The 25,617-nt window shown below is 38.8% G+C and overlaps 2 protein-coding genes across 9 annotated transcripts in view; one reads left to right on the top strand and one right to left on the bottom strand.

The window, feature by feature from the left end:
• nrxn2b (neurexin 2b) overlaps nucleotides 1-25,617 on the top strand; it is a 710,873-nt gene that overhangs the window by 31,277 nt on the left and 653,979 nt on the right. The window lies entirely within an intron of this gene.
• Nucleotides 7,766-10,908, bottom strand: LOC113017176 (E3 SUMO-protein ligase ZBED1-like). The gene is made up of 5 exons (XM_080298331.1): nucleotides 9,605-10,908; nucleotides 9,176-9,428; nucleotides 8,751-9,005; nucleotide 8,539; nucleotides 7,766-8,258 (listed from the first exon to the last, which is right to left on the bottom strand). The coding sequence occupies exons 1-5, from the start codon at nucleotides 10,720-10,722 to the stop codon at nucleotides 8,098-8,100; spliced, it is 1,788 nt and encodes a 595-aa protein (XP_080154457.1). The 5' UTR covers nucleotides 10,723-10,908; the 3' UTR covers nucleotides 7,766-8,097.

Here is a 25,617-nt window from a genome sequence, read left to right as displayed (position 1 = left end):
AGTTTGTAATAGCTTTGATCACAATATCTGGATGTTTATTTTAGGAGGGATGTGTCAGAGAATGGCTTAATTCTGCTTTCCTCTTGCAGACAACAGTACTCAGTCCAAAGCTGAACTGGTTTCCTTGCTGTCTTTTTCAGTATGTTTCCTCCACTCGCTTAATTCCTCTCTTCTGTTTAGTCATTTGATTTTCATCCAGAGACTGCTAGTAGGGATCATCTGAGGACATTACCCATGCAGACAGAGTAATAGGACTCCTGGATTGGGCCCCGTTTCCCTCCACTAGGGGATCTTGGGCCAGACGCTCATGTTACAAAATTGACATCATCTTTATTTTATCCACCCATTAATTCTTCTCCAAAAAGGAGAGATTTACATGAACATATGAAAAGCTTTAGAAGTGCCATGACTGGATTTTTTTAAGGTGAATATTTGAAAAAATATAATAAAAGTACATTTGTTGTATTATGAATGAATTTACTTGCAATTTATACAAAGTTATGTGTCACCTTATCCACTGAATTACTGAAAAGTCTACTCGACAGTCTTTTTAGAGTAACTTGTTTGTTATTTAATAAAAGAAAGTGTTGTCAAAATTGTCAAAATATTGTCAGCAACGTTGGCAAGTGGTAATTGTTCCACCAGGAAAGGATATGTAGAACAAATCTCTGTTAAAATTCGGAAGCACCATTTAATTAGACTCCAGACATAATCAAACATTGGTAGCTAATTAGCAGCCAAGTTCTGTCAATAGCTACTGCAGCAAGATCACAACAAGTCATTTGAACATGGTTTACTGATGCCAGTGTTAAAAATATTTCTGTACACTCTTTGTTTGTTTTAATTTGTTCATACTGAGACATGTACGCCCTGTGTCAGATTGCCAGCCTGGGGTGTGCCCTATAGTAGCTGGGATAGGGTTCTTTTGCTAGTTATCAATATAGAAATTCACATTAACTACTAAGATTTGATTTGGCAACCAACTGAGTTAAGTCTACCTACTGCAAAGAGATGCGTCATAGACAAGTTGCACACACTGGTGCAGACTGATATATATATAATAAATGCCAGTAATTTGCAAACTTTAGCCAATCTGTCTGAGAACGACTGCAGTCAATAGGAAACAAACTGTGATTGTTGGGTAACAGGCGACCTGTGCAGATACCCTGCAATCAAAAGTGGCTGTCCAGGCATTGAGGATATTGCATGATCAACATCAGACAGTCGCCATAACTACATTTTTAAAGCTTTTTTTTTTTTTTATAGCTCCAAAGTGGTTGCATTGGTATTTTTCCTCCAGTGTGACTGAGCCATTATACAGACCTGTAAAAACGTATGTGCATCCAACAGAAGTGGTTGCTTTAGCCTTTTAAAATGACACATAAAATTCACAGCATAAATAATTTATTCTAAATAAATTATGCATCTAATTAGACATTAGATGCATGTAAAATTTAAGTACACACATGGTTTTACGGCACTTTTTAACAGCAAGAACTAAAATGAGTGTTCTAGGTGTAAGTTTGAGCCAATAAAAAGCATACCCCGACACCTAAGATATGACATGTTATACCTGTCACATTTAAAATTTTGTCATCTAGGGTCGGCTGTTTTTGTTCCCGTTTTCTTGTTGAAGATAGCGGTGTCATCCTGCCATAATCAGAAGATAGAAATGTTTTAGAATAAATGCAATACAAGAAATCTGCACCACAAAAATGAACTCCTGTCACTGTCTGTGTCAAAGTGCATGTAAAATCAAAAAGGGACAGCACAAATTTGACCTGGATGGGAGGAGTGCCGGCTCATAAAATAAAAAATTATATAAAATAGCAGGGACCGAGTAAATTTATTAATGTGATGTTAGGTTTATAAATAATTCCAAAACAATTTATCATTGACATGAACCAGGTGTGTGAGTTGGCAATGAGTTATGGCCAAAAATGGCAGTTAATTGCGTTCATCCCCAGAAAAGTATTAACAGCACAGGAGCAAAATATAGCTATGAATCCTGGAAAAATGTATGCTCAAAGATTACAAAGGCAAATGCTTTGTGGGGGGCGGGGGGGATAAAACTTTTGAATTATTCATAGTTCTTCATTGGCATCACATTTTACCTTTCCACTATCATATTCAGTGGAGTGTGACAAATGATTTAAGCTCATGAAACACACTGTAGGGGGAGAGAGTAGCAAAAACTAAACAAAACAAACAAACACACACTCACAACGGACAGTTGAAATCCTAGGGGGGCAAAAAGCAGCTCCAGCTGTCTGTGTAGTTGATGCTCTTCTCCTTGTCCTTTTTTTTTTTTTTTTGCTTATTTAGTTGAAAGTTGAAAGTTGAAAGATGTTTTTCACAGGGAGGAAGAGATTATGGTAATACATTTGTTTTATGTTGTCTCTAGGAACCTTTAAAATCAAAAATGTAGCTTAAACTGCAGCTGACATTAACAGTGACAGACTCGGGGCTGCTCGAGGCTTGTGGTTGTTGAAAAAAAGGGGGGGAAAAAGCTCTTTTCACTTAAAAAACCCCCCACATACACTCACTGGTCCTCGTTTTGTTTCACAGAAAAGTAAAATTCCACATCTCAGATCAATAGAAGTGTGTGTAAAGTGAATGTAAGGAGTGTATGTTGATAGCGAGTGTATACCTCTCTATGAAAGACCCTTATGACAGTATCTCCATAGTAACACGGTTAAGATCATTTGAAGTAAAGAGGACTGGTGGTGAGGACTTCTTCAGTTATTATTATTCTTTTTTACTTTGGGACAGTTTTTGCTCTTTCAGCCATTTACCAAAGCAGACATGTAAATTAAGGCTTTAAGTACATGTTCTAGGGGTGTTACAAAACAGCCCTAGTTTATTACTTAATTATTTGTTGAGAATCATTTGCAGGCTATGACTATTAATTTGTGGAACCCCTGGACACAAAAGAAGGCTCTTTTGGGATGTTGTGCCAGGCCTTTACTCCAACTGTGAGCTTTTGTTTGTTCTTGGCTCTTTGTGCTTTTAGTTTTCAGCAAGTGACGTTCTGGTTGATTACATCCTGAGATCAGATGACTGACGTAGCCAATGATTTGGAATTTTTCTGATTTTAAAGTGTCCCGGATTAGTTTGATTGTATGTTTTGGGTTGTTGTCCATCTTCTTCGCGAAATGCTGTCGAAACAACCTTACTGACTGAATCTGAAAGCACAACTCTATGAACTTCAGAGCTGTAAACAGTAAACTGTGTCAATATTTTGCATCAAGATGTACCTGTAATTACACACAGGTGCATATAACTTACAGCCCTTAACGCCTGAGGGCAAAAACAAGAGATTGGTCTTAGACATCTTCAGTAGACCTAACTGCAACATGGACGACATGAAAGGATGAAAGGCATAAAAAGAAGGTGAGGCAATTGTTAAGACTCCTTAAAAATTGATTATTCACCTGCCAAAATAAAAGTTCTTCATTCCACTTGAAGTAATACATCAAATGTCTGCTGGAAAAGCACCTGTGTCAATTTTTAATGGTTGCCCCTTTTCCTGTGACTGTGCCAAATGAGTCATCGTCTCAAAGTCAAAAGTTTAAATTTTGCTTACAGTCACCTATTTAACCAGCTGAAATGACTGAGAAGCTGGGTGTGGATGCGATTTCTCAGATGCTTTTTTAAGAACTGCACTAAAGGGGTGTGGACAAATCCTTGACAGTGGTGCTGGATTCTATGCCTCGAAGATGACGATTGTCCTTTTTTTGTATTTATTTATTTATTTATATTGCACAAAGTGAAATATGCATAGTGTTTCCTGAGATCCCTGAGTGCCTTTTCCTGTTTGAGAACTGGAAGTTCATTGCGCCTTTTTTTTTTTTTTGGTGCAAGATCTAACTGCCATTTCTTCTCCTGGAGTGTACTTATACATGCATGGAAGCATTAGCTGCCGTAGCTGCACTCGTCTTGCCACAGCCTGTTGTGCTCTCATAAGTCTTAACTACGAACTTGCTTTAAATGTCCACGTGCGCAGTACGTAAAAGACACTAGGCAATTTTGTCTTTAATATCTTTCAGTGTTTTGTGGAAATTTGCCCTACAATTTAACTTATATACACTGTTGGGCAAGTCTTGACAGAAAAAAATGGCTTTTTTGCTTTTACAGCTTGAGCTCTAGTGCAATGGATTCAAAATCCTGTGGTGAGCTGTCATCTGTTTTGTTTTTTCAGTCTCAATATGACAAAGGAAAGGACTATGTGATAATTCATTAAGAAATGAAGGGTGCGTTCTTTATTTTTATTGGTAATATCAAGTGGTTTTGACAACACAATGTAATAGAACATGGGAATTATTTTTAACACATGATTCATTGCTTGTATTTTTTAATCACATGATAAATGTGGAATCCTCAAAACCAGATCCCATCATCTGATCATATCTGGATACTTGCGAGACTTGCGAGATCTTGCCAGGCAAACTTTGATTTATTAGTTTGGTACACGGGGTGCGAGTTGTTCTACCTAAGTGTTGGATAATTGTCTCAGTCCTTATGAGGAATGAAATTGTGTGCTTTGGGGAAAGTAGCCCACTGTTTTTTGTTCAGAAGAACATTGGATGGTGCGTCCTCTGTCTTTAAAATGAGGTGCAGGTCCAAGCATGTCCTGTGTTTTCTGGGTGGTTCAGCTGCAGAAATTCTAGTACCATTTACCTGAGTAGCTTCCCTTCCATCAGACTGGGAGGTTTTGTCTTTTACATTAATTGCCACTTGTTAGAAATATAATTCACTGCATAGATCACCTGCAAAAATATAGTATAGTAGAATTCTTGCGCTGTGCTGAACTGAGACAAGATCACAAATTAGTGAAATAATGTGAATAAAATAATTTAAAAAGCATTTAACGTGTATATTTCTCAGCCATCTAATATAATCTAACCCTATACTGACACTGGGAGGCAGAGCTTGTTGTTCTTGTTGTCTATGAAGATAGTTATTTATGACTTTGCCTTTATTTCATGCTTTTAAGACGAGTTTCCATTCCCATAGTTGTTCCCAATGTTTGCTATTTTATCCATTCTGTTGATGAAATGAGAAAATAGAAAAGTGAATTTGACCTTTACAGAGCACTGGAATAATTAAACGTGAAACTCCGAGTTCAGAAAAGCAGAGATTCTGTAGCTCAGCCCGGGTGTCAGTTTCAGAGAAGACTGTGAGGGAGGTCTTTGACTTACATATTTGGGGTTCTAAAGTCGCTGCTACTTAAATCTCAATACCTCAGGCCAACCTGATTAGGCCACCTCTGTCTTGTTTCCTTCCACTTCCTTTTATTAGCTAATAGGCTTAGCTCTCTCAAGGGGCCTCAGACATATTAGATCAGCACACCAACCTGTGCTCTGTCCATCTCTGCCTCATTTTCTGTTCTCACTCTGTTCTCCCTCTCTTTCTTTCTTTCTTTTGGTTTTTTCTCTCTGTTTTTGTGCCTCTTTGACTGTTTCATGTGTGTGTGGTGTGTGAAAAACAGATAAATACAAAGCTTCTGTTTCAGACTATGTCTTTCTAAAATGTTAGGGAAATTTAGTGCATTTTCCTTTTGTTTAGATTTCACCAAACGTCCCAACTTTTTGGGGAAACAATGTTGTATTCATTGCACTTGAAGTGAGTAAATTATTCATGTTCTGTCTTTATTCCATTTGTGGACCTGGTTGGTCTCTTTTCCCCCATGGGGTAGAAACACACTTGAAATGGCCGGCAAATTTTACTACTGCTTTGCTGATGCTTGTTGTGGACTCATAAAAACAGACATCATCCTCGGCTAATCACTTGCAATATAAACACATTTCCACTGGGACTGACCATCATCTGCAAAATGAAGCTTATCATTTAGATTTTCATGTGTGCCAAGTCTCAGGCTGACAAATCCAATTATGAGGACTGCTTTGACAGTGTCAGAGTGCATCTACCTCGAACTAACTGTAAAATTAAAGAGATAAAATATGTTCAGATTCTGAACCCTGAGCCTCTTGACAGAGTTGCTATGAAAGAAAAAAATTCTGTCTATATGGTTGCTTTTTTAACATCAAAGTCATGGCTGTGTTCTATTTATTTTACCCTGGCTCATTTACAGCTTCCTTTCAAAGAAATACTGAGAGAAGGGCACAACTGCCTGGCATTGTAATACCTCTGATCCAGTAACTGCTGTTGTACACTCATTAAATTAGAATATATTCAACCGACTAGCATTTTTGGTGCTGGCTATCAGTGATAGCAATGTTTAAACCTCCATTCAAGTCTCATACACGCATAATTTCAATCCTACAATTAAAAAGCAAATACTGAAACAATAAAAAAATAATAATAATGCAGTTTAATATTCAGTTACAGCTCTACTTGTTTCATATTACTGTCTCAATTCTGCTAAGATAGTTATTATTTTAAAAACTGGACAAAACAAAAGGTTTCCTGGAAAACTCTCAATCCAATAAAGATCAAGATAAAGATCTAAAGACCAATAAAAATGAAAGATGATAGATAGGCAGATGGTTTGCTTTGAATAAAAAAATGGATTGAATTTGGACTGATAGGAATAACATAACAATAGAGAAGCTTAAAATACTCTCTTTTTGTTGCCCTTTTTGGTTTTAATGAAGATTTTTATTTCCCAAGCAAAAAAAAAGGAAAAGAAAAAACCAAATTGCCCAAACTCCAGGGCTGTGTCACACGTCCTGTGACTGTATCAAATCATAATTCAACTAGTTTAAGTATGTCAGGTAAATTACCAAGATTCCTACATTGAATAAGAAATGCAAAGGAGGAGGTGGTCCTAGCCAATAACATGGACATTCTCGCTTTTATCTGCCAGGCATCAACCTTGTTTTGTGTTAGTGAAATTTGTTGAAAAAGTCAGTTATCTTTTTGTTTTTCTTTACAGTCAAGCTTTAGCTGGTTTTTGGCTAACTGTCCTCAATTTCCTATATAATTTCGTTAAAGCTGCATACCCAATTACTGCACATCTGAAATGGAAACAAGAACGAGAAAGAAAAAGAAAATATATTTCCCAAGAGTTGAAAAAGAAATCCCATACAAGCTCATATATACAAATAATATCTAAGGTATTTTGCCTAAATTTATAGGTCTATGGGAAGGAATACAAGATCATTTGAGGTTTATGTGATTACATTGCATTTTGTTGGTTGCCAGTGGTGACTACTTCAAATATCCAACAGAGTATTAAAGCAATAATATAAAAAGCAACAACATGAAAATTAAACTCCTTTCCTGATAGCAGTATCTGCTGCTTCTCAACTATTAATCTATTTTGTAGACTTCATTGTGTTTTTGAATGGTTTTGTAGGATATAAATGTTTACTGTCTGCCAGCAGTCAGAATCGTGTTCACCAGGGGGGGAAATCTAGGTTTAAAGATTTAGGGGTGCTCAGCTCCCAGTCAGAATGTCATGCATACATTGCCTTGCAATTAATATTAAAGGAATGTGCTACTTCTAGTTAACTCTATTCACGTTTGTAAGCATCATTTCAGTTGGGTACATATTATAATGTTACCTTCAAAATCAATTTCGATAGTTGGATGAACTATTGCAGTGTTTAAAATGAATTCAGAATAATTAATCCCAGATTTTAATTAGTGCTGTCAAGAGATTAAAAAAAAATAGAGATTAATTAATTATGATTTTTAATTAATTGATCTAATTAATCTCTTTTTTAATCTCACCTAAAAATAGCTGAGGAAAGCCCTCAACTTATTGTGGCAGACCAAAAGACTGATATAACAAAGAAAGTGACTTTATAAAGTCATTTATTGTTTAACAAATGTTAAACAGATGCAACCATTTACATACTGTTGTATTCTTTTGTAAAATAAGTGGAAAAATAAATACAAATAAAATCAAATAAATTAAGTGCTGCAAGTTAGCACATCAGAGTTGCTCTTTTCTGAGCAATACAGCACTGAAATTCCTCTGCTTCAGATAATGAAAAATAAAACTGACATTGCAGTGCTGCAAGTTAGCACATCAAAGTATTCTTCCATCACAAAAAAAAGTGCTGAACATCAAGCAATCTATTCTAGTAGGCTACAAATGACACAGCAGCTATGCTGACCACATGTGTCTCATTTCTTCTTCCTCAGCCAGTCGCTAAGACACACCAGCCTGGTAACATTTTCTGGAAGCAAGGCTGCCCTTTTCTTTTGCACTATGTGGCCTGCAAGGCTAAAGAGTCTCTCACAGGGTACAGAGGTAGCTGGGGAGTCCAGGTACTTTTGTGCTAGGACTGACAGTGTAACTGCTCCTGAAGGTTTTTCATGTTCGAAGTAGAATAAAGGGCCATGCTCCAACTGATGTTCAGCCAGTATTTTAATCTTCTTTTCACCAGCAAACACCGTGAAAAACTATGGTGAAATGATCAATGAAAAACACGGATATTACATCAGCAGAACAAAAATTACAACTCAAATAAAACATACACACAAAGTAAATGCACCAACATACCGTGTGCGCCTTTCTACTGAACATTCATGAGCAATTGTAGTCCATATTTTCTATATTTCCACCCTTTACACAGGCCAGCATTCTCTTTGTGGCTCGAGCCTTCAGTCTCTGGTGACACGTGCTCTTAATTGAGCCTCACCCCAAAGCATGCGCACCACAAAGCGCCACACTCAGGCCCACCAGTAGGTGGCGACAACACAACATGAATCCAGATTAAACACCAAATTTTGAACATTGCAATCACATAATAATTACATTTCAATGCGACGGCTACAGACAGCTTTTCATAGACTCCTGAGTGAGCATACCACCACTGCAGGGGACAGTCATCAATACTGATGCTGGGTTCTGCTCTGTAGCGCTGCAGCTCTCCAGACTCAATTCCATCTTCTGAGTCAGAGTCAGACCCCAGAAGGAGTTCGCTCCTCCTCTTCTTCTGAGCTGGTCCATCATCCTCTGTGGAGGGCTGGAGACTATCTGCTCTTCTGGGCTCTGCTGCCTGGAGCATATTCTCCAGAATGGTCCACACCTGAATGAATGAATGAATGAATGAATGAATGAATGATTGTGATTAAAACTAAGTGCTTTTTTTTAAATTTTATTTAATCTTGTAAAGAACTTTGTGTTCCATATAATAAATAAAAGTTTGATTTGATAATGAATTGGACTCATTAGTCCAGCTTAACCTTATTGTCCTACCTGTTCCCTCTTTTCTCTTGGAAGACATTTCAAATCCTTAAACCGTGGATCCAATGCTGTGGCCACCTCGAACCATATCTCGTTGCCATTAGCTCGTCGTGCTGCCAGATCCTTCTGGAAGGCATTCTTGAACTTCACCACGTAGGCAGGATCATCATCAGTAATGTCCATGACACGGTACAGATGGCGAAAAGCAGGCAGCACTACAGAGCAAGAGACGTAGGCCTCACCACCCAGCAGCTCTGTCACATACCTGCAGAGGTGGAGAGGTTTGCTAAATAAACCTAGCTGGATTCATTTAAATCAAAGTGTAACTGATTTCCAATTTAATTGTCCTTAAAAGTTCCTTGTTATGTTCATTAATTTTGATTTTACACATGTAACAGTAGTTTATATAATTAAAATGGGAAGGTGTTTATTTGAACTTACTTGCATGGTTCAAGCAGGAGCTCCAGCCTCTGCAGTTTCGCCCACTCAGCTTCGGTTGGCAAGACCAACCTGTGGTTCTGTTGGTCCAACGTAGCCTGGACAGCCTCTCGGTTACATAGGAGGCGTGAGACCATTGCGAGAGTCGAGTTCCACCTGGTGGGTACATCCTGTATAAGTTGATCGCTCTTCTTTCCGAGTGCTACTTGTTGTGGGTTAAGTTCTGTGGTACTCGCAGGGCTTTGTTTAAAATGACCAACAATCTTGCGGCACTTTGCCAGTACACCGACAAAACCACTGCTATCGAGACATACCGTGATGGTCCTCTGGAGAATGTGAGCATTGCAGGCGATGTGCTCATATGGAAGTGCTCTCATAGCAGCCAGCATGTTTGCTGCGCTGTCTGTGCCAATGGTGGATATCTTGTTTTCAATACCCCAGTCATTTGCTACCTTGAGGAACTGTTCGGCGCATTTATCAGCAAAGTGCCTGGTTTCTGTTCTCATGACGGTCAGTGCAAATGAGTTGAGGTTCCACTCACTATCAATAAAGTGTCCAGTCACCCCAAAATAGCTGTGGTTGCCAGCTGAGGTCCAGTGATCTCCGGTTATAGCAACACAGTTGGGAGAATCCTCCGCCAAAATCTCAAGTTTGTTTTTCTTTTCGCCGTCGTACATTTTGCTGATTTTGGTCGTTACTGTAGTCCTGCACGGCGGCTTGTATGACGGGTCATTGGACGCAATTTGCAACACCTCTGTCAATCCTTCGTCCTCTACTATATTTATCGGCCTACAGTTCATCGCTATCCACTTGGCAATAACATTAGTCAGCCTGTCGGTCGCAGACTTGCTCATACGAGGGGTATTCTCTAGTTTTGTTTGGCGAAAAGCTTTGCTCTGGCTTGCTATATTGCTAACGTCTTCACTGCTAGCTGTTGCTGCACTCGCGGCTGGGTGCTTTGCGTTGAGGTGATAGGCCAAACTTGAGCTGCTTCGGTGGTAAGCAAACTCCTTCTTACACTCTAGGCAGACCACTTTACCTTTGTCAATGGTGCCGTCGGGGCGTTTATGAAATACAAATTTCCCGTTCATTGGGCCAACAACTCTCAGATGCGCCTCCATATCCACACTGTAAGCTAATCACCACTTCTCACCTTGACCTCACGACGTGACTCCACCCCCAACAAGTCAAGCACAAGGAGCCCAGCACATAAAAACGGATTTTATAACATAGCAACTCTCATACAAAATCAATGACGTCAAGAGATTAAAAATTAGATTAACGAGATTAAAAAACATAACGTGCTAAATAGCATTGTAATTAATTAATCGCAATTAACGCGATAATTTGACACCCCTAATTTTAATATAATACACCATTTGTAGGGTGGATACTTATAATTATCAAATCTGAGGCAAAGGCTAAATCGTGTTAACCAGATTTTTTTTCCAAATAAGTTAAATAACAATTTGTGATGAGAAAGAATAAACATACACAACACTGTTTCAGTCTCTAAGCCACATAGTGGAAGTCCACCAAATCATCAAGCACTTAAAGTAGCATTTTTCAATAAAGAAAGTGAAAACTCATCCTGACACCTAGACGAGAAGCAAACTGGTACGAGAGCTGTCAAATGCTACTGTTCCTATTAATAAATATGTTCTTTCGAACATCCACTAATATTTTCAACCGTGCTAAAGCACACAAAGCTTTCATTAAATGCATGTAAAATTATCCATCCATCCTCGTTCGCTTATCCTTATCAGGGTCGCGGGGATGATGGAGCCTATCCCAGCTTCCATAGGATGAGAGGTGGGATACCAGACTGTCATGGGTCTAACACAGAGAAACAACCATTCCCACTCACATTCACACCTATGAGCAAATTAGAATCACCAATTAACCTCACCTCACTAATTGCATGTGTTTAGACTGTGCTGGAGTACCCAGAGAGAACCCATCTAGACCAATGGCGTGTCCAGCAGGGTGGCCTGGGGGGGCACAGGCCACCCCCCAACCAGACTGGCCACCCCAGGTGCCACCCCGAAGCTAAAACAATAAAATTTAATGAAATATCAAATGTACGATTATGGTTTCACAGTGAAGATCAGATATCCGAGGGTAAGTGAATGCAGCACCGGCTTCTGCACTATGCGCATCATGTTAGCAAAGGTAGGAGAGCCAAGCACGAAAGACGGCACCGCAGAAAACATTTTTTCGGCGAAAGATTAACAAGTTAACATAGCTGGACTAGTCATCGGACATTTGCACGGTGGGCTGATGACTTATTTATGAGAGGTGGTGGATTCAATGGCGTGTCCAGCGGGGTGGCCTGGGGGGGCACAGGCCAACCCCCCAACCAGACTGGCCACCCCAGGTGCCACCCCGAAGCTAAAACAATAAAATTTAAGGAAATATCAAATGTACGATTATGGTTTCACAGTGAAGCTCAGATATCCGAGGGTAAGTGAATGCAGCACCGGCTTCTGCACTATGCGCATCATGTTAGCAAAGGTAGGAGAGCCAAGCACGAAAGACTGCACCGCAGAAAACATTTTTTCGGCGAAAGATTAACAAGTTAACATAGCTGGACTAGTCATCGGACATTTGCACGTGGGCTGGTGACTTATTTATGAGAGGTGGTGGATTGGCCAGATGCTGGCCGATGTGTAAAAATAACTCAGTTGTTTGGTGGTGGCTATGGCGGAGGTTCCACAGAGGCAACAGGTGGATGAGGGAAGGTGAGGCAGGAGGAGCAGAGACCCGAGGCGGCCGCCGGTCCGAGTGTCAGGTGAACTGAACTTCAGGTAAGAAGTTATGACCTGCAGTCTATCTGGGTCAGATATAAACCAAGTTTAGGTGCAGTTTATTTTCGTTGTGCTGACTTTTTACAGTCAGTTACAATACCTCATACTGCGTGAGCTAGCATGACCAGTTTATACAGCTGTTCGCTATGATGTTACTGATAGTGAACTTTATTTTATTCATAAGGTTAGTAGAGTTGCCAACAGCTCCTTAAAAAATGGAATGGTCCCTCATTCAGAGAAAATATTATGCATTTTGTATTGAGCTGAGAAGAGACACAGTTTGTCCCGTACTTCAGCTAGGATGGAAAAAGACACAAAGCTGGAGTTATTCTGTCTTTACAGCTGCCTCTTCTATTGCTACTTCAATCATGAAACTGATCAATGATCAGCTGATCTCTCTCTTGGTTGTTTATCGCCCACTTTGCGCCAGAAAGAGGAAACCAGCGGATGTCGCGCTAAACAACAGCAACACGTTTAAGCTTGATCAGCTGTTGTTAGAATTTATTTAATATTAATTTCTACTATCAGCTGATGTTTGCTGGAGCCACAGCTGTAAAGCTGCTGGTCATGATGTCGGTTTGGATATGTGGTGAGAGGGAAACGTGAAGATGAAACCAGGAGATGTCCTTACTGAATCATCAGAGCTGTGATGGAGAAACAGGTTTACCTTTTAGGTGACATGAATGAGTTGAAGGGAAGTTATGAACTGTTTCTGAGAGACAAATAACCCCAGGATCCTTTTTTACGTAGCTGACAACTGGTAACTGTGCAGGGGCGGGTCTAGCAAAGTGTTTCCAGGGGGGCAGGTAGGGCATTAACAGGGAGAGGGGGGCAAAAAGAAATACTTTTCTTTTTTATTCTCATTTAAAATATTTAGCTTTTATTAAATAATTATCTGAATCTTGCGAACAATGTTTTTATCAGTTTTTAAAATGTATAGAAATCATACATATACCAAAAAGACAGTATACATCACTGTCACAACAGCATTTGTTTTCATTCAAAGGCTTTATGGCTTTAATACCTGGTGGGCCGGTCTGTAGTGAAAATGCCCAATTTTTCTGTCCCAGTCCAGCCCTGCAGGTTAATACTGGCAGTGTCACCATGCCAGCTGACTGTATTTCATCATCAGCCAGTGTTGTTCTTGATCAATATTACCAAAGTTTACCATAAGGCAGCATATAAAGTATTTACTTGCTGTCAGGTTTTATTCAAATTTTAGTCTTTTTATTTGTTTCCCCACTTTTTTCCTGTTTCAAAATCAAACACCAGTTTGTGAGAAGATTATCTTCTTTTTTTTAACAGGCATTGGTTTTGCATTGGCATTGGCTAATTTGCCAATTGTATGTTAAAAATGTTCGTATTTTAATATTCAAAAATGTTTTTGCCCAAAACATATGTGCTCTACATGTCAGTAAAAATACTATGCAAATATTGATGTCCTTGACTGCTGAATAAACACTGACTGATTGTATCTCTTGTACTTTATCAATGCAGTATCTAAAAACTTTGCACTGTAGTGGTTAAAATCTCATTCTAATAAGAGTTAAAAGTGCATTCGGTTATTAGGTTTATAGGATTATTGAATTATGGTTAATGGTTGGTAGAATTGTTTTTAACATTATCTGCCAATTACATCTGCCACCCTTCTCCAAATCTGTGCCCCTACCTGGCCCCCCCAACAAAAATTTTCTAGACACGCCACTGATCTAGACACTGGGAGAAAAAAAACATCATCAGAGAATTTGGGCATAATAGAAGCTACATTCCCTTTATTTATCCATCTTTTTTTTGTTCTCTCGTTTTTGGCTGTCTTCATCCTGCTCCCTCGCTCTCTATCCTGCTTTCTCAGTCTTTGTGCTGCCACCCAAAAGTGAAATTTAACAGTGAAACAATTTGCAAACCAATAAAAAGGCATAAACTGATCTGCATTTATAACAATATTCAGAATGCTGCTGCTGCTGAACATAGACTTCCTTTAGACTTGAATCTTAAGCCGTACTGTAGCAAAGAATGAAGTGACGAATCCTACTTCCCCTTTTGTGTTGTTAACATGTTTAATGCTTTGTATTTTCTTCTATTTAATCTCAAAAAGCTCCTAAAACAGTCAGTGATCACTGTTGACCTCCCTCGGCTTTTATTACCGCCAATCATTTATTTAAGCTCAGTTTTTAAAACCTTAGGATGTAACTACAGCCCAGCCCATGCAGCAGTATATGAATGACTAACCTCGTATTGTGGATGGATTATCTCAGTTGTTCTCCTGGCTGAAGCTTGGTCCTTTTACAGCATCCTGCCATGCGATTACATTTGTTCCTGACCACCGAGAACACTCACGTAAACTTTTATCGAGTGGAAAAAAAGTTAGCTTGTTTATATTATGCTAACATAGCTGTGTCGCTAGTGGTCACATAGCACATCATTATATACCAGCTAGCCAAACTTCAGTAACCCTACAAACGTCACTGCTGTTTAGTTTTCTGTCTTTATTTATGTTGGAAGTGATAACAGTGCTGTACGTTTTAATTTGTTTCCAAAACCTGCTATATTGTATTTAGATAGAAGCTAGCGAGCTAACTTCCTGCTAACTTCTAACTCCGTTAAATGTCATAGATTCCGTTTTCATGGATGCCTGGATGTTAAACTCAGTTGTTACACCTGGTAGAGCAGAACGCTGATATTAAAGATGAAAGACTTTAGACAGTTTTTCCACTCTCAGTAATGCCATAGTGATTGTTTGATATATGGACCTGCAGCGGAGTTTAGGCCCAGACACGGCTAGTGACGTCTGACTTAACGACCGGATAAAAATCTTTAACAAACTAAAATAATAAATTACAAAAAATATTTTGCAGACTAGTATTTTAGAAAGCTAAACTTAACTAATAATTTCTAGTGATTTAGCTACATCTAATGTTTTTGATACAAGGTAGAGAACAAATAAAAATAAGCAGACACTTTTTAAGTAACAACATCTATCAGAACAGCTTGAACTTCTGCTATATTTAAGTTAAAGTATGTTTTAAATCTGCATCACTGATTTGTGTCATGAAATTACCTCTGCATCTTCTGTCTGCTAAATAAGCTTATTTAGTCTTAATAAGAAATCACACTGCTGAGGCATCAACATCTCTGTCTGAGCGCATTGTACAATGCAAGTACAACAATACAAATTGTTGTATTTATGGGGAATAAAGGTTCTCTGTTGCTGAGGGTAAAAATTGTTAATGAAAAGCTGTTTAGCGCTAGCTTCACCCAGCTTGCTGCATCATATTTAATGATCTAAATAACTTTGTATCTACTTGTTGATTTGAACTGGATCAGTTATAGTGATTCTAAATTGTGTGATTCTAAACCCTGAAGTAGGTAAAGTGCTTAAAGTGTATAGAATAAAGCGCTGTATGAACATATGGGTCAATGTGGCTTGTAGAGCACTTTGAATGGTCAGTCGGGTTTGTCCTAATGAATTCCAAATGAAAATCCATTTGCAAACAGCTTGTCTGAAACAAAATATTACACATAAACAGGGCCGCTCAGATTGTTTTGTGAAAGTGCAATGAGATTTAATTTCTGCTGATCATAGATAACAAAAGAAACGCTTGTTGTTGTAGCCTCTGCTCTCCAAACACGAGTGAAGAAAACGCCTCGATGTCCTTTCAGTCAGAGTTTAATAAGCACTTGGAAATTATGTGAAATGAGATTTTTATGCTTATTTAGAAAACTGTGATGTGATGAACATCATTTTTGAGTCTTGAATGCATTTATGAATATATAGGACAAAGGTGGATTGAAGGAAATCAAATATTTCTTTTTTTCTTTTTTTCATTTTAAGGTTGGAATTTAACATAATTTAACATAATTTAACGTATTTGAACATAATTGAACGTTTTATTCATTAAATACAAATAAATCTAATTCTGTCAAAAATTAGTTTCTTGGTTAAAAAGCTCAATGTTTTCAAGTTTCAGAGTTTTAAAGCTATATTATTGTATGCACATGTTTTCCTGTACAATGAAATTCACATGTAAAACAGATAATAGAATAAATGATCATTGATAAACCATAGAAACAATGAAAAAGAACAGCACATGATAAATACAACAGAAAAATAACATGTGCAAAATATATGCAAATTGAGAAAATAAACCTGATGTACACTTACGGTGTAGATTGCTACATACTCAGAATCAGAATCAGAGAAACTTTATTACTCCCAGAGGGAAATTGAGTTGTCATAGCAGCAAATATACAACAAACATGAAGTACTCATATGAGTGTAGACACAGAGATAAATATAAATAGATAAATATTACTTAGATAGAAAATAGATAAATATAGAGATAGGGATCATGTACAATGGCTTTTCTGTACTATAGACACACACACACACACACACACACACACACACACACACACACACACACACACACACACACAGGTATATTATAATGAAATTATAACTTTTCCGATTAAGAGTGCCATGCAGTTTTGCAGAGAGGTTTCATATACTGTAAGTGGGGTGGTCTTTTGTGTTTAACAAAATGTTGTTTATTTTTTTTTTTTATTTTCTTTTTATTTTGTTCGCACTGGATAAATGTTGTAAAATGGTAGCATATGGCTACACACACAGCTGTAGGCTTTTTGTTATCGTGTTTGGCAACATTTTTATTTGAACAACTAACTTGTACAAGCTTGCAGCTGGGGCCGGGGTCATGACAGAGCATCCCTCCCCGAGCTATGAGCTAACACGCAAATGAAGAAAAATGCAAAAAAAACAGTATCACTCCTCATAATATTAGGCAGAAATTGGGCCAGCTATGCCCACTCCCCATTTTCAGCCAAGTGAAGTATTTCTGCGCTTCGTCCCCTGTGGGTTATTTGTATGTGGTGTTTTCTCCACAGAGTGAGACCTGCGTTTGGACCAAGTAGCCATAACTTGTTGGTGATGAAAAATATATAGAGAGTGTATATGGAATGTATTTCAATGAAATTACATGACATATTGCACATATTTTAGATGTATTTGTGTCAGTGCAGAATATCAGCGAGTGCCTTGGTTTTGGATACTCAGTGTTACATAGAGGAACTTCATTAGGACAGCCATCATACTGTCCAGTCCTTAATCATGACAGATTATAATCAACTGAAATCGTTGTGCAGTTTTCTACCAAAATCATCAAAATATACTGCCACTGCAAGTCAACGTGTGACTTCTTTCATAACTACTGGATCTTGATTAAAATATTTTGATATAAAGTAACAGTGAATAAGCTTTTAACAAGAATAAAGAACACGATAATAGCTTAGAAATAAGCTATGTCAATGGAGAATTGTGTGTCTGATAAAAGCAGACAGCTGTAAATAGTGACCAATCAGACAGACCATCAGAATAAATCTTTTTCTTGCCAAATTAGAAAAGTGCCTTATTATAAATGGAGGACAATTGCAGGACTGTTAAACATTAGCAAGAGGCATTCTTATACGGTCACTAGCACTATGCAAGGCATCCACTTATAGATCCAAAATTAAGCACACTGAAACACATCTCTAAACGGATGCTTCTAGGGCAGAGCTATATTTAATTAAAAGGGAACAAAGATGGCTTAGTCTGTCTGTGTCTGCGTGTGTTGTTGCATCAGAGTTCTATTCACAGTTATACAGAGTTCAGAGTTCAGATAAAGAGTTATATGGATAGATAGAAAGAGACAGGAGTAGGAGAGAAAGAGCTCATTGGGAGAAAATGTCAAGAGAGCTCTGGTTTCCCTCCTTCTGAGAGACGTTGATCATAGAGTGCGTGGCTGTTGTGGGATCAAAGGCTTTGTCAGTCAAAGCCCCTTGACTCTGTCTCTGCAGAGCCGACTACAGGTACTCAGTGAGGCATAGACATGGAATAATTCATGACCGGAGAAGCTAACTCTCAGATGCTCTGCCTGCCCGGAATGACAGAGCACGTTCGGGGTCACAGGTCTCGGAGCCTCCCGTTATCAGCCCCTAGGCATTCAGTCGAAAACAGCTGCTGTGCTTGGCTTCAGTTCCTCTTCTGTATTATCTGTTATAACACACATACAGTGTAGTTTGGCACAAACACAGTCAAGCTGTGAAGAGTTTGTGTGGCATAAATAACATGTTTTGCATGTACATGGGTGGGCAGGTGGGTGGATGCTTGGCATGAGATGCTTGTTTTTACCAGTGTGTGTTAAAAAAAAAAAGCTTTTCTACCCATAGTTTAACTAATGCTTTGGTAAAAGAAAAAGTTAAATCACAATCAGCTCAAGCCAACATCTGCATATTTCAGTCAGTCAGCTAAATGTTTGGTAAACTCAGTATGTCTCTTCAATCAAGTCTAGTTGATGTGTTTAGGCACAAGACTGAGTTATAGGTCACTCATGTTTTAGCTTTTCTCAGAATACAGAAACTGAGCACATACCATTATTGATTCCAATAAAAGGTTGTTACACTTAGCATTAGGGTAACAGAGAAGCTCATCTGAACGCCTAATTTGTAGTTATTATCAGTGGAAAGACCTGCAGCACCTTCAACCAAAATCGGAAACCAGATAACTCCTGGCAGAAATCGAGGCACTATTTCAGGTACAGTATATTCAGGGGTTACGATTTAAGAAACCTTAATTCTGATGTAACAGTGGAGTGGGGCAAATTTGCTCACGTACAGACAGGTCATGTAATCATTTTTGTTTCGAGCTCCAGCAGAATTTCTTTGCGGTTAACTGCTTTTTATGCAGTTTTCCAGATTAACATGAGCCATCATGACTGCTTTCCAAACACGTCAAGTGCTTTATCATACAGTGCAAATATTTAAGCTAGCCTAAGTGTCAAAAAGAGACACAGCTTTATGTTTGCATTATTTTAATGTTTGTGCTGGAGTCCTAATCCAAATTCAGTCGCTCCTTAACCTTGAAATCTCATCTTTCTGTCCTCTGTCCATCCTTTTGTCAATCTTTTCTTCCAGTCCTTTCTGTTTTGCATTTTTCTCCTTCTCAGAATGACATTTTCACATATCAAAATTTCCTTTTCTCACTTAAAAATACAGCTTCTAGCCAGCAGAGAGACTGCGCAGAAACTGCACAGAGAAAGTTTGTGTTTAGTGGTATTTGTGGAACTGTTTCGTACACTTTGTTTATGCTCACTTGCCTTGTGTCAGCTGAAGTACCACAGCTGCAACTTTATTGATGCCTGCATGCATAAACACATGACAGGGATGATAAGGAACTGTCCAACTGGAACCAGCTGAAAGGACTGCTATACTTCATCGCAGGGACATATGTGTAATGTTAGTGTTTTTGTCTCATTGTTGGCTCTTTACCTTATAATATAAAAGGCCTTAAGTTGACCATTCTGGCAAATTGGCACTATATAAATAAAATTTAATGTAACTGAATTAAACTGTATATGAAATTTAATTCCTCATAAACGGAATGTGCTGGAATGCTGTTCTAACTGGTCCCAGCCTTGTTTAAATTGGGTAACAATGACATTAAACTGGTTGAGTTCCAGTTTGAGATTTAAATGCCAGAGCTCCCAAATGATGATGATGATGATGATGGTAATATCGTTTTCTACATTAAGGCCATATGATAACAGCTTGATTTTCTTTGGTACTCAAAAAGAGAAAATTATGGCTTTGTGATTGGTAAGGTCTTTTTGCTGAACCTTGTCAGCTTTTGGTGAGGGATTATGGGATTATGCAGTGATTTGTATCGCAGTACGGGGACACCTGCCACCTTTCTGTATTTTCTTTCATCTTAGTCTTGACAGGAAAGTCCCATGTCAGCCCACTGCAATATGTTTTTATCACCGTGCTATTGTTTTAGGTAATAAATTGTAGAGTATGAGGGAATTCAAAGTGGGTCAGGATAAATATGTGATGTAGACACCACGAAAGGCAAACAGAGCAAGGTGAAAGAACAGGGCAACTATAACATTAATTACGGGGCCTCAAGGGTACATTTGAATCAGCACTTTACGTTTCGATGCAATGCGAGACAATGTGGAAGCCACCATATTAATGAGTTCATTTATGTGTGGGTGGACGGCATTTGCCCTGACTTTGCGACATGCTTGGCTGGAATTCCCCTCATACTTGCAAATTGATAGCACGGGCAAACAAAGGTGAATCAGGGTCACATCTACTCAGTGTACAACATGCTGTGGAGACCAGCAATGTAATGATCAACCTATTTACATAACGTGCCCTCAATGAACATAATTATATGGATTTATATGGGGTTATTAAACAGTTCAGTTTCCAAAGCCGATACTGAAATTTAGGGGAATTTGATCTACTGAGATATTGGACTTGGCAATCAGTGTTGTATTTAACTTGAGTTATAACTTTGCTAGACATATGTTAAAAATCTATTGGGCAGGAATGATGCCAATTCTGTCTTAAAAAAGGTGGTTCAGTATTTTAATTGTTTACTTCAAAAGATATTGGAAACCTCATCTAATGAAAACAGAGGGCAGAGTTTTATAAGGATGGCACTCTTCTTTCTCCTTGTTCTTTTAGGTTCATACAGTCGGATGCCTCGCAATAAAAACTTTGTGTGAGGCATCAGCAAGTCTCCACAGAGAAAAGGATTCATGGAGAAGTTTATGAGGACACCAGTCATAAAGATTTAAGACTGAGCTTTTAAGGCTGTTTGCAACATAAGCACATGTATTGAATTGGATGTGGGGATTATTGAGTGCTGTATCAATATGGGTTGTACATGATGGCCCTCCTCCCTTTCTGTCTAGCTCGCTCTCTTGCTTTTTGTCATCCTGTCCAGCATGTCACATTGATGATCTCTCTTTTTTTCATTCACTCAACAAGAGGGCCTTGAGTTACTGGTAGGGCTGGCTTGGAAAAGCTGGCGCTGTAGTTTTCCCGAGTGTTTTGCTATGATCATGATTCAAACAAATACTCACAAGTACACAATAGCCTGTCTATCCTCATTGATGATGTGTGAAGTAATAACCACACTTAAAAAGTTTATGACCAACCTAACGAGGGCTGACCGAGATTTAGTATTTTAAAGAGTTTGTAATTGCCTGACCACGAGTATGGTGCTTTTTAAAATTCAATCAACTTAATGAAAACTGAGTTTAGAATTTAGAAAAGGTCATTTCTAAATTGGGTTCTGTGGAACAGCTTTGTAGACGACGAGGCGTTAAAACACTCCCCTCCTGAGAGTTCATTTTGGAGATCTGTTACTGTGTGTTAAGTGTTTGATTTTCGATTGTCGATATTGTGCCCCGCAGGACTGAAGAGTCTAGTCTTAAGATCAGAGTAGGGAACATGAAATAGCAGGTTGCTGCTCAGTTATTTGCAACTGGCTTTAGCCATAGATTTGATCCCCATCTGGCTTGGGGACTCAGATTTAAGCTTGTGTTCAGGCAGCTTGGGGTTTTGGTGAGCTCACACTCCTGCACCTCACTATCACTCAAACACCCAACTACATTTTTCATAAAACCACAGCATGGCCAATTCTTAGAGCTTTTATTCTGTCCTTCACACCATTCCAAACGCTTATCGCTTTCTTCAAGATGTGGTGACTAAACTCATCTCTAGTTCTGAATCAGCACTCTTAAAGCATCAACTTTATGAGTCTCAAAAATATGATGTTTAGACTTCACCTTAAATAGATTTTACTTGCTGGCCATCCATGTTATTTATGGTGTTTGTTGTTGTTTTTTTTATGTAACAACTAGTCAATATTAAGAAACACCTCCAAATGTTAATATATATATTTAACCACACTGCCATAAACAATGCTTCAGGAAATCATTCCTTCCATTCTCCCTGCAACTATACTAAAACTCTTGCTGCTGTGACAAGTAAACACAACCTTCAGACATAAGACTCCATATTCCTCATTCTGTATTATACCTTCTTGGAACAGTTTTGTTTTTTTTCCATTTATAGTGTAAATATTCTTTATAATATGATTCACATATTTTATGTTCTAGGTTGTGTTTTAGTAACTCAGTGTACTATTGAGAATCTGTGTTAATGGCCCGCAATCTTGATATAGCTTTTGATATATATATGTGTGTGTGTGTGTGTGTGTGTGTGTGTGTGTGTGTGTGTGTGTGTGTGTGTGTGTGTGTGTGTTTGTTTAAAGGGGGAATTACCTTAAAGATCTTTCAAGATTTTGTGCTCATGGAAGAACATCTTTAGGGTTGGATATAAAGAAAGAGTTTCCATTATACTCAACAATATATCATCAACTTGCATCATAGCTGAGTTGTTTTCAACATGGGTTTAAATTGCATATAAATTGCTCAGAGCAGCACTATGCTCATCAGTTTTGTTCAAAGCAGTTATTATATTTACTGCATGTCCACCAGGACGATAACCTTTACCTTTATTGGCCAGTGGCTTCCCTTCCTCTTTGGTCAATCCTGGTTTTAATTAAAGCTGCAATTGTGCAAACTGAATATTTTCTCATCAAATCTAATCTTTCTTTCAACATGCTCTCTGTACCCAGTTCAATTAACTGAACTGTTATGGAGTGGCGCTTGGTAAAGTGCACAATTAAGATGAAGTCAGCTGAAGTCACCTTACTGACCATCAGTGATGTTTGCACATTCTCTCTCCATGTTTGAAATCTTATATGGGGTGTCAAATGGTAGAGCAAATAGATGTGCCTTTGTTTGAACTGGTGGTTGTGTGTTCATGCAAAGGTGCCGTTGAGTGACAAGTAGGGATGGGTACCGGTGTTGCACCGGTTCTGACATAAACGGTAGTAACCAGACCCAAAAGCAGCGCACATTTCGGTGCTTTATTTCGGTGCTTTTTTTCCTGACCTGTGATACACTTCTAGCCAATCATTTTACGTTTCCGAGGATAGTAGGCGGGGCCAGGTACGTACGTTCTTTTAGAGCAGAGCTACAGATTAAAAATGCCCAAGGCGAAGCGGTCAAAAGTCTGGCTGTACTTCACAGCAAAAGATGCAAACTCAGCAGCATGCAACAAGTGCTTTAAGCTGATACTGTCAAAGGAGGTAACACCTCAAATCCGATGAAACACCTGGCGACGCATAGCGTTTTTTTTAAAAGCCGAGAAATGCGCCGTATTTGATAGCTTGCTGCGAGACCTCACACCGTGCACATCTACTGCGGGTGGGTTGCCAGTTATCAGACCCGGAGCAACATCCCCCAAAAGCCCAAAGAATAGAGTCCTGGCCCCTAGCCCTGCCAGTGTAGCAGAAATGATGACGGATGATGATGATGCAGCAGCAGCCGTTCTTCTCTGCGTGAGTAGCTTCATGTTGTTCGTGTGTAATTTACTTTGAGTAGGCTAACCACGTTATTACATTAATGCATGTAAGGTGAACTAGCAAACATCATCATAGCTACATGCGGCTGTCTTCTTGTTTGATGGCAGATACTCCCTTCACCCTGGCCAAAAAGGCTAAAATGACCAAAGAAAAAGAGGGAAACAGCTGAACATGAGAGGTTTTTGGACAAAGTTTGTGTTTTTTTCCATTGTTTAAGCACTGCTTCCAGCCAAGAGTGATACCATATATGCCCCACAGCTGCAGAAAAGGCTAACATTGTTATCTTTTTACAAAAAACAGCTGAACATGAGGTTTTTGGACCAATTTTGTGTTCTCCATTCTTTAAGCACCGGTTTGAGCACCGTTTGAGCACCGGCACCGTTTCAAAAGTACCGATTTGGCACCGGTATCGGATAAAATCTAAACGATACCCATCCCTAGTGACAAGTGTACAGCGACTGGTCTAGACAAAAGTGTTCTTTTTTTAGTGAAGCATGAGCAAAGTGTAAAAAGAAAAAGTATAATATTGAAAACAAAACCCAAGCAAACAATAAAAAAAACCTAAACCACATCCCAGATGTTTGCTTCTACCCTTAGTTGAAGAAAATTACAGCCTTCTCCACAAATCTTTTTGTGCAGTCAGATTTTATGCCAGTCTGCTGCAATTAAATGTTGAAAACGAGGTGAAAATGGTTTAATTATGTGCCTTACACACCCCTGCACCATTAAAGACAAACACAAAACTCCATTGTTGTCAGGCAATTACAAGGTTTCTTCATTATTTTCTGGGATGGCCTCCATCCATATGTTGTTAAATATGACCAGAACACCGAATGGATTAAAGCAAACAAGAGTTAGTGGGGGGGGGAGCAGTGTAGTGAACAGTGGAGGGGCTTATTGATTACAGAAGAATTGTTAGTCATGGAAATCAGAGTGTACTGTGTGCATAAGCCAGTGCAAGGGAGGTACGTACAGAGTCAACCCCACTGTTGTTGATGACAGTCCTGTGGATTAAAGCTGCACTTAATCAATTTTTGACTATCATCCACTATCCGCACTTTACAAAACAAGGCAGCGGTTAAAAAGGCTTTGCGATGCTCTAACCTTTAGCCATCAACCAAAATGTAACATACTAAAATTAGGACATGTAATTGTTATGACTATATTGTGTCACTGGTATGCTTACTGTTGCAGTATATTTAAAATCAGAATTAATCAGATATGTCAAAGGTTAATGAAACAACTGCAGGTACAAGCACTGACCCTAATGTCTATGTGTGCTGTTCTGTGCACTCAAAAATGCATATTGTGACTTTCAGTATAAATTATTCTACTGGGCAGACAAGTTATACATATCTTGATGGGCTAGCTTTATAGCCTCTAGTCAAGGCACTTTACCTTGTTAAAAGATCCTGTTTAATAATTGATCAAGTCCTTCAGCTTCAAAGGCAGCAATCAGTCAGTTGAGCAACTCCCTCACCTCCAGTCCTGAGGAAGCTGCAGCTTCCATGAAATCGTGTTTCCCTCTTTCCCTAATGATTTGTTCTCAGTGCTTCTTAACAAACATTCGAAGACTAAAAAGTCAAACTGCAATTATGTTGAAATGTGATGTCTGCGCTCATATTATCCTTGATCATCTGATTTCAAAGGAATAGAGGTTACACTGTGTTTTTTAATGAAAGCTGATTTGCACATATCCTTCGAAGACAAATTGAAGCAAGTTAGTGATGACTGACTTCTGTTCTTGAAAGGTCATCTGTGAGTTACTCTGCAGTAAGGACGAGAAAATAATATTGATGGTGGCGAAGGAGAAGCTGCTGAAGGACTGCTGCTTTTGTGTCAACGCTCGCTCTTGCCCTGGGGTCAGCATCAGCTACCTATATCTCTGCCTCTGGGTCTCCCCAACAATGCAAACCGGACTTTGCCCA

Source organism: Astatotilapia calliptera, chromosome 3 (genome assembly GCF_964374335.1).
Source record: "Astatotilapia calliptera chromosome 3, fAstCal68.1, whole genome shotgun sequence".
NCBI lineage: Eukaryota > Metazoa > Chordata > Actinopteri > Cichliformes > Cichlidae > Astatotilapia > Astatotilapia calliptera.
The sequence above is the reverse complement of the archived record's forward strand: the minus strand, read 5'-3'. Positions and strand labels throughout refer to the sequence as shown.

What these genes read in the sequence shown, in the direction of transcription:
- LOC113017176 (XM_080298331.1), bottom strand. Translation starts at nt 10,722, where the DNA reads ATGGAGGCGCATCTGAGAGTTGTTGGCCCAATGAACGGGAAATTTGTA. An exon ending in CTCCTGCTTGAACCATGCAA is followed by an intron (nt 9,429 to 9,604) that starts GTAAGTTCAAAT and finishes CCACCTCTGCAG; the next exon opens with GTATGTGACAGAGCTGCTGG. An exon ending in CAAGAGAAAAGAGGGAACAG is followed by an intron (nt 9,006 to 9,175) that starts GTAGGACAATAA and finishes TCATTCATTCAG; the next exon opens with GTGTGGACCATTCTGGAGAA.